Below are 10617 nucleotides of genomic sequence, written 5' to 3'. Positions count from 1 at the left end.
CAAGAAATTTTTTTTGTTGAAAGAAGATCATCAATTATAGGTGCACGTTGGGTGAGCATCCATCCTTGTTGGGTGAAAAGATGAATCTATATGAATGAATCTCCTTCATGGAGATTCATCTTCTCTCATCAAATCCAGCCACCACATCTTAAATTCTTCATACAAAAACCATCAAAACTAGTTTGAACAACATATACAACATGAATTCAACATCTATTTCATCTTGCAACATCAAAAACATCACAAAATTACAACTTCCTTAGGTCACAGGTTTGCTTGCACTTGAAAACTCAAACTTCACAACTTAGAAAACAACATCCAATCTAAAAAACTAAGCCATCAATGGGCTAAACAACATCCTTCATAACTTAAAAACAACTCAAAGATTCAAATAACAAACCCATCATTACCTCAATTGCTTCACAAAGCAAGAAGAAGAGAAGAAAACTGAGAAACCTTGAAACCTTTCATACAATAAGTTATCTTTAACATTCATGGCTCCTTAGCTTGAACCTCTACCTTGACTACTTAATCTCTACTCAAGGGAGGATCTAGATGCTCTTGATGAAGCCAGAAGAAGAAAAGGTATTCCTTCACTTTAGAGTTTATCTCTTTAACACCTTTCAAGAATTCATAGAAATGAATTTATGAAGTTTAAGTTCTCTAAAAATCTTACATACCTTCCTCCAATCTTGGTCAACTATGACCTCAACTAAAACATTTTTAAACAACTTAACTCTTAAAAATACCTTGCGTCTTAGAACCTTATAAAAACAACTAACAACACAAGATAACAACTCATATTATCATAAAATAACATGTAATACATCATCATGCCATAAAAGCATTAAAACACATAGTGTTACAAAGTTTCTATTTAGTGAAAAAAAAGTCCTAATTGTAAAAAGGAAACAAATTCTTAAAAGAAGTACAATATTTTTTAATTCTAAAATCCTAAAGGAAATAATACCATTCTATATATAAACAATATCTCTTATATTTGAAATTTAATTTTTTTTATTGTTATTCTAACATTTCCTCTCTCAATTAAAAGTTTGAGACTATGTCTTCAACTTTTGTTATCACGAATTCTCATCAAAATCTTCTTCAATCATGCTTATTCTCTGCGAAGTTTTGGGTGTTTGTTTTCCTCCACTCCACTAGTATTTTGAACCATTGTGTGTCAAACTTCAAGACTATAAAAGAGCTCTAATGCTATTGTTGGCACAAAAAAAAGTCTCCTTCTCTTTTATACACAACAATGAGAGAACACACAAATAAAAACACTATAAAAGAACAAAGAAAAATTACACTAGATTTATTTAACATGATTCAGTCCCTCATGCATATGTCCAAAGATTGTTCATTATCTCAAAAATATACTTTAAGTTTTTTGAGAAATCTTCCCTACAAGTTTTTGGAGGAACTTGAGAAACCTTGTTACATGTTTTGTGGAAAAACTTTGGAAAAATCCTTCTTATAAGTTTTATGGATTGAAACTGGGTAAAACCTTCTCTTCATATGAACCCCTCTCTCAATCAAGATGGTAACTCGTTTATAAGTTGGATAGTTCTTCTATTCTCAAGAATTTCTATTTATTGACTTCATATTCCAATTTTAAAAGAGAAAATAAATCCTTAAAATAAGTACTATACTTTCAATTCTAGACTATATTATAAATAAAATATTGATTCTATATCTAAATTGAAAATGAAAATTTGAATTGTCATCCCAACAGATGATCACAAACCACCCTTTGAAAAGCTCACTTAGGGTGTAGTGATTAGACTATTAGTGTGAGATATTAACGAGTCTCTAAATGACACTAACTAAGCAAGATATGTGTAAGACCATAATGCACACCACTCAAATAGACACTTTTATTATATGTTATGTTCTAAAGTCTTGTTAAAGAGGATATGTCTTGAGATCCATCTTGAAAGATAAACACATCAAGTTAGTTTAATAATGTAATGAAGTGTTTGTTTTTAAAGTTAGTACTATGTGCATATTCATTCAAGACTTTTCTAAATTCTTCTTATTATTTTGATTTATTCTTTTTATTTTAATTTGTTGTTAATTTTGTTGTATTGATAAATAATATATTAACCTTTTCTATTTTTATTTTTAACATAAACTATAATGGTGACTCTCTATTTTAAGATTAGTATTTTTCATCATCTAGTTGTGAGCCAATTATGACACATAATAACAAATAACACAAAATTATAAAAGTACACTCAATGAAAGTCATAACAATAAATATAAAGTTAATTTAGCACATAATTCATTTATTCAACACAGTACTTTTGTTTCAAAAACAAGCAATACATTACGATATTACATCTTGGTGCAATCAGTGGGCTTAAAGGACACAGTCTTCTTCACCAAATCAAATCCAATCAAATAGTTCATCTGCGCTAAGTTTCCAAAGATGATACCGGGTATTGGCAAGCGCACAATAGTAAAGCATATTACATTATCTTTAACTTCAATAAAAGTGCTAGAAGGATTCAACACAACGTCCGCACCAGCAAAATGTGCTGTGATAAATGGAATCCCAGTTTCATTATTTGCTGGAGACTTGTAACAAAGGCTGAAATATCTTTTTGGGCTTTGAACACGTTCTAGTTTGATTTGTGCCATCACTTCTGGCTCCAATTTGGCGTAAAAATTGTCTTCCATAAAGGTCAATGTTGTTCCAGAGTCGATTACCGCATTACCGTTAGCATCAATTGAGGTTGAATTATCTACAAACTCTATTCGTTTGGACCCAACACTCATTCCCTCCAATTTAAGGAAATAAAGAGTATCGAGTGAACCTTGTTTCAATGGAGTAGAAACTGTTCCAGGGCCAGCCACCACAGCATTTATTCCAAAATTTAATTTACTTGTGCCTTTTGATTTAAAATATGGTAAGCAATAGGAGAATTTGAAATCAATTGAAGGACCCATTTGGGTGATAAGTGAAACACCACCCTTTCCTAGCCCAACTACACCAAACCTATTAGAGTAAAATTTACGAGCTTGGTCACAACCAATGGGAAACTTGGGAAATGCAACAGAGGAACCTGAAAAGAAATATAAAATTAACTAATGCATTAATTGGTATGAATGAAAAATAATGAAAATAAATAAATTCATAGACCATAATAAAGAATAATATTTATAGGTATTAAATAAACGAAGTCGTATAAAAATAATTAAAATTTTTAATCGATTAAAGACATTAATTAGCAAAGTAAAAGTAGAAAATTATATAAATATACTCTTTTGTGTCATTATTATAAAATTTAGAAGAAAACTAGTCTTTTTTATAAATTATTTTACAAATTTTTTAAAATATTAATTTTATTTTTTTATTTTTCTTTATTAAAGAGTTTGAGTATTTGAACTTCTTGTAATTGAATAATAAGATAATTAAATGTTCTATCTCTCATATTTTGAACACCCATTTTCACTTCCCTCTCGTCTTGCATATAAGAAAAAAAAAACAACTCTTACTAGTTTAATTGTTTATATTATTTAATTTTGTTAATCTCATTTAAAAAAATAACTTAGTTTTTTAAACTAACATTTCTTGAAATTTGGTATCAGGGATATTGAAAATACAGCCTTAATTAAATGAAGGTATATTTTAAAAATAACAATATTGAAAAGAGTGAGATTTGTTTATATTTAAGACAAAAAAAATGAAGTATTTTTTTTTTACTTGCATTCAGGGTTGGAGGAAGTTTCATTTTATTGGTACTTATTGGGATGGCAACGGGACGACTCGGGTATGGGTTATATGATATCCGTCCTCGTCCTCGTAACACAAACTCATCCTCGTACCCGTACCCGTACCTGTCAGGTATGTAATTTTTATCTCCATCCCCGTCCCCGTCAGATATCGGATATACTCGTACCCGTACCCATACCCGTAAAATATTATTTTTTTTTTGCAAAAAAAATACATAATATTTTTAAATTATTTTTCTATTATATTATAATTATAATTAGATTATTTCTTTATTTCATATTTTAATCAAGAAATTTCTTAATAATTACAAAATTATAAATGTTTCACATTATAATAAATAATTACACATAATAAAATATTAAAAAAATTTAATATAATTAAATCGGGTACGGGTACGGGTACGGGACAGATATGTATATACTCATACCCGTACCCGTACCCGGTTTAATTTATCGGGTTTTACCCGTACCCGTACCCGTACCCGATCAAATCGAGTATTCCCCGTCAAAGTCGGGACGAGTTCTGGTACTACTCACAGGTACGAGTTTATTTGTCATCCCTAGTACTTATGCATAAAATTAGAGTTATATCTTTCTTGATCCCATATAAAGTTAATAAAAATAAATAGAAATAAATACTTGCATATTACATATATATGTCTTATAATAACTACTTATATTTCTTTAACCAAACCTTAAGATATTTGTTGCTTTCTTCTAAATTTAAGTTAAGAAATAATTAAATTAAAAAATATATGTAAATTGATGTAACATAATTTAGGAGTTGAAGATAAGTGATTAATATATTAAATTTAAGGATAAATTGTTTGATTAATGTTCAAATTCAGTGTTTAATAAAAGTAATTTTTGTTAGATTTTATTTACTTTTCAATCGAGTCAGATTAGTTTAAGATATAGTTTTAGAATACCGACAAGAAATTAAAAAAAACATGAGTCTTCTATGAAATGTATACCCAACCTGTAATAGAGCTGAACGTGAGTGTTTCAAATGCTAGAGTTCCTTTTGTAAATGTTTGATCATCGTATATGATACGGTACTTGCAATTGGGATCATCCTTGGAGTGGCACAAGTTTTCGTGCGATGTTAACAATGAGTCACACTCCTTAGAATCGCAAGAGATGGGTTTGTATGTTGAGGATTTGGAAGGGTCGAAAAATGGGGTGGTTTGGTTGGAACACCCTTTGCAAGGGTTGCATTGTAACCAAACAAGGTCACTACCCGTGTCAACAAACCCCATCACTTCAAACGGTGGCGTTCCGATCGAGTACCTCATAAGGTAAGCACCACTGTTGGCGATTATCTCAGACAGTGGTGTCATTTGGGAAGCTTTGGATTTGGGGTAGAAATTGTTCACACGGTTAATGGAGCGGTGAAAAGCATTGTGAAGTTGCTGAAAAGGGGTTTCGGTGGGGTCGTAGAATGGTGACTGTGGAGAGTTTCTGTGAATGAGTTCCACACTGAAGCCACCTTTGAGTCCCTCATCTGTGAGGACTAAACCACAAAAGCAAAGGATTTGATAATGTGAGTGCTAAGAAAACAAAGACAACATTAGCGTAATTCATGTTGTATGGATTGAATGAAAGGGAGTGGATGGAAAGAGGGTTGTGCATATGGTACTATATATTGAGGTGATGGAACCCAGTGAGTTAATGTTGATAATTAAAATTAAAGAGTGATTAATTATTTTTTATTTAATATTAAAGTTGCATTATAATATGTAATTAAGTGTTTATGATTCCAATCAATAATTAGTCCCTAAACATATCTTTTCAAATTTATTTTAGTTCTTATATAGATCTTTATAGTTTATATGTCTTTTTTTTTTAATTATTTTAGTTCCTTTTGTTATTTGTCTTTTGTCACGTTTTTTTTTTTGTTTTGTATTGATGTAACAGAGGTCTTTAATTTTGTGAAAGTAAAAAAAAATGATAACTCAACAATGAACATCACAAATAATAGTACAATACAAAAGAGGTACAAAATGTTGTCAAGAGACCTAATTTAAAATAATTTTAATAAAATAAAATTGAAATTAAACATACAAAATTAAATTAATATCCTTATCAAGTTAACATAAAAGAGACAGCCTTACAAAAAAAAAATAACGACAATGACTAAAATAGTTAAAAAAAACTACAAGTATAAAGACTTAAAAGGTCTATTTTAAATTATAAAGACTAAAAAGAAATAAAAAAGATAAATATAGGAACTAAAAGAGTGTATTTTAAACTATAAAAAATAAAAAATAAAAAAAGTAAAACTAATAAGGATAAAAAAAAACATTTTAATCAATTTTATTATATGTCATATAGAAAAAAATTCAACCCACTTTGAAAATGTGATCAAAGACTGCTTAATAATTTATCCTCCCTTTAATAATGAAATTGATAATGTGTGATTTTATTGAGAAAAATTGTATTAAAAAAATGATTGTTGTACATGAAAATGATATTTTTATAATAATTTATACAACATCATTTTTGTGTGTATGTATCTCTTTTTATGATATATATTATTTATTATATTTATTAATGATAGTTAGATACATTAAAAAAATATAATAAATGATATGTTGTGTGAGTTATTACATATTTATATTTACTCAAATAATATTAAAAATGAATTTAAAGATGAGAAAAAATATTGACTAATTGAGAGTATAATATGGAATGTACATGCATAGGATATATAGAAGAAATGAATTATTCATATCTATTTGAGAGAGAAAAGAATGAGGATTCGGATACCAAAATTTTGCATTTTAATTTATATGTAGGAATATGCATTATGAATTGCAAAAGGGAAATTGAAAATATTTTTATATAATTATAATAATATTTTAATAAATAAATTATATTTTTAAATTTATTATAAATAATTTATATTGTGATAAAAAAAAATATTTTTAATTGTTAATAATTTATTTTATAAAACTATGAAATATAAAAATTTGATAAAAAAATATTTTTAATTGTTAATAATTTATTTTATAAAACTATGAAATATAAAAATTTGATTTATTTTAAAAACGAGGGTTTTGTCACTCGTAAGATTATATCCGTTCCAACAAAATTGTATGCGATGATCTAAAAGAAAATGGCAGATTAAATGCTATTGACTATAAAGAAAAACAAGTAAACAAATATGCTCCTCGTATAAATCTAAATATTAAAGTACATTATTAGAATTTAATATTATTCAATAATAGTTGTTTTTTTTAGATAGCGTATTTAGAAACTATTATCATTTTGAGTCGCAAGTTTTATCTTAATTTTATTCTGAACATATTTTAAGAATTATTTCATATATAAAATTTTTAACAGCCAACCAAAAATTTTCTTTCTCACCATATATTAAATTCCATTTGAATTTTTCTATTCTAAAAAATGTTTTAATTCATAATTCTATAAAAGATTAAAAATAAATGTATATTTTCATATGGGATAGAGTAATATGCATAGGATTTTAAGTTTGAATTTTAGTGTTATCATTGTAATTCTAATGGATAAAAAATATTATTTTTGTAAAGTTAATAGTTATACTAAATTAAATAAATAATATTTAATAATAATTAAAAATTACTATTAATTATATTTAATAAATTTAATGTTTAACATTTAATGATGAAAAACCTTGTTTACTTATGATTCTTTTAATAATACATTATTATAATTAAATATTTTATTAAAATTTTGAATATATATGTCATTTTATTTATTTATTCTTCTCTCCATTTAGTGTGAGGAAGAAAAACTAAGTCTATAGATAATTATCATTTCATCTTTTTAATATAATAGTAATTACTTTTTTATTTATAACCCTAATAATATCTTTTTAGAAAATTATTATTTTTTAAGGGTAGAAAATCATTATTGTGTTGCATCATTTTTTGAAAAGTAGACCAACAAATGATTGATTTAAGCAATACTTGTGAATGAAAAAAAAAAAAAACATGGTTAGAAAGAGATACCCTATTAATGATGGCCAACCAAGGTCAAGTGTTTGGATGAAGATTAGTCATAGAAAAGTTCATGAATACTTCATACAAATAACATGATTAAATAATGTTTACGAAAGCACATTGATAATAAATTATTTTTGCAAAACTATTATTCTCCTTGTAAAACAAAAAACTTAAGACAACACTTATTACAAGACTAAATACAAGGAAAATGATTAATTGCGACGGACAAATTGTGACGGTTATTCTGAAACCGTCGTCGCTTTGATATTGTGACTCTTCATACGACGGTTTCTTCCAACTGTCGCAAAATTTTTCAACATTGAGACGGTTTCTCCCAAAACCGTTGCAAAATTTTCCAACATTGTGACGGTTTCTCCCAACCGTCACAAAATTTTCCAACATTGCGATGGTTCCTCCTAATCGTTGCAATTTACAAGACAAAAATTGAAATAAAAATTCACACAAAATCATGCACACTCCAAAATTATATAATTTTACTTTCAATAAAAAATAAAATAATAATGAAATGTAATTACATTTAGAAATGTTAAAAAGGAAAAAAATACTTTAATGTACTATATTAATTTTATTTCTCTATCTTTTAAATTATTTTAGGATTAAAAAAATTTATGTTAATCCTAGGAAGCTAAAAATTAAAAAAAATATATATATGTGTTACATTTTTTTTTATTGTTAGTGAAATTAATAATACATCTTAATTGTGAATTAAATCAAGAAAATTGAAAAAATAATAAATAATTTATGAAATTTATTATTTTAATGGTTAGTTAAATATGAGATATTTGATAAATTAATTGTTTTTTCACAAATAGTAACTTAAAAATCACTTCTAGGTTTGAATATAATACACACACACACACATATATATATATATATAACCCTTATTTAATTAGAATTTAAAAGTTATTTTTAGTACAAACTAAATATTATTTTGTTCAAAAATAACGGTGAAATTTGATAAAGTTTAGGATTGAAAATACATTTAATAGTAGATTAGACCAAAAGTAATATTTTTCTTTTGGAAGTATTATATTATCTTAATAAACTTATATTTTATTAACAATTTTATATATATTTTGTTTAATATAAGATACACAATTATTATCAAAAAATTATATATATATATATATATATATTAGATTAATTAAATATAATATAATTATTATTAGTAATATAATTATTATATATTTATAACGGTTCGAACACACCGAAATGAGAGGGATCCAAAGATAGTATAAGTATGAGATTGTATAGTTGAGAATGACTTAAATGAATTAATTTGTACTACTTATACTGACAACATGTATTTACTTTTCTGTAGCTTATCTCATCAGAACTCCACAGTTAAGTGTGCTTGACTTAGAGTAATACAAGGATGGGTGACCTTCTAGGAAGTTTCCCAGAAACTGTGTAAATAAGGACAAAACATGCTAAAAAGTGAAGAATTGTGAAATAGAATCCTTGAGAAGAATAACAACCGAATTTGAGATGTCTAAAAAATTTAATAAAATAAAAAATAAATATTTAGTGACTGATTTAGAGGCAGTTAGTGCGACAGGTGCTGTAAGGGTCACAATTCCAATTTTGTGACGGTTTGTGCAACGATTTCAGTAACCATCGCAAAATTCACTTGTGACGGACATTTCTACGACGGTTGGTGAACCGTCGCAATGATGTCTTTACGGCAGTTCTAACCGTCGCAATGTAGGTCATATAACTGTCGTAAAATTGTCATTTTCTTGTAGTGAAGGAAATATGATTTCAATTTTCAATATGAAGGGCAAAACTATTATCATGAAATCCCAATAGTTGCTATTGTCATCACCATTATCACTTGTCTTCATCAATACAATTACTATCACAATTTATTATAATAATTATTACTACTAAAAAGTGTTGGGAAATAGAAATAAGAAATATTCAAGATATATTATTTATCAATGAATTACATTAAGATGAATATCAACAAATGAAAAATTAAAATAACAAAGAATAAAGTAAAATAAGAAGGTTTAAAAAAATTTGCATTGAAGCATGTCAAGCACTATCCTTTTAGAGAAAACCCCTCACTACATTGGTAGATTAATTTGTAATGCACTCTTCTCCCAAGATACCAGAACTCATCAAATCAATCATGTACATCATATAATCTTCAAATAAGGGACAACTAGGAAAAAACATTAGGTGGGACAAAAATTCATCACATAATAAATAATAGGCTTAAATATGTTTAAACTACCTTGAATTAGCTCGATTTTCAGATTACTACTTTTTAAATTTTTTTTGTTTAAATTACTTGACTAATATGTTTTTTCAATTTAGTACCTAACGTTAGTTTCTTCTGTTAAATGATGACGTGGAAAACGGACTGTCACGTCATCACCCAACAGTGTATGCCATGTCAGCACATGGCGACCTCATTCTTAACGTAGATTGCCACGTCATATTTGAATTTTTTTTTTAAAATTAGTTTCCCAAACCACCCTCATTCTTCTCTGCCGTGCACCACCTCCTCCAGCTCCAGCAACGCCGCCTCGCCATCGTTGCCACGCTCATGAAGCCGCACATCAGCACCACCACCACAATGCGCGACACCGTAGCTGCTCCTCCCTCCCTCCGCCAGAAGTGGTGGAGCCCTTCTGCGACCTCTCCGACGTCGTTTCGCCCCCTCAACGCTCCTCGTGGCTCCCCTAAACCCTCTCCCCCTCCTTCGTCTCCCACACCCTCCGCTCAGCGGGGCTCTTATCATCAACGAGCCCTCTCTTCTTCTCCATAAAATGGTAGAACGAACCAATACCCAAGGGCTTACCGAGAAAATCCAAACCCTCGCAATCTCCTCCGACAACCGATCAATCTTCGCCACCCAACG

At 28.1% G+C, this 10617-nt stretch overlaps 1 protein-coding gene across 1 annotated transcript; it reads right to left on the bottom strand.

The window, feature by feature from the left end:
- Nucleotides 1–2340: 2340 nt before the first annotated feature.
- LOC109792592 (aspartic proteinase CDR1) lies at nucleotides 2341–8129 on the bottom strand. The gene is made up of 3 exons (XM_083064750.1): nucleotides 7979–8129; nucleotides 4721–5254; nucleotides 2341–3071 (listed from the first exon to the last, which is right to left on the bottom strand). Exons 1-3 carry the CDS (start codon nucleotides 8127–8129, stop codon nucleotides 2341–2343), a joined length of 1416 nt encoding a protein of 471 aa, XP_082920876.1.
- Nucleotides 8130–10617: the final 2488 nt, after the last annotated feature.

Source organism: Cajanus cajan, chromosome 10, assembly GCF_000230855.2.
Source record: "Cajanus cajan strain Asha chromosome 10, NIPB_CcT2T_4, whole genome shotgun sequence".
In the NCBI taxonomy this organism is placed as follows: domain Eukaryota; kingdom Viridiplantae; phylum Streptophyta; class Magnoliopsida; order Fabales; family Fabaceae; genus Cajanus; species Cajanus cajan.
The sequence above is the reverse complement of the archived record's forward strand: the minus strand, read 5'-3'. Positions and strand labels throughout refer to the sequence as shown.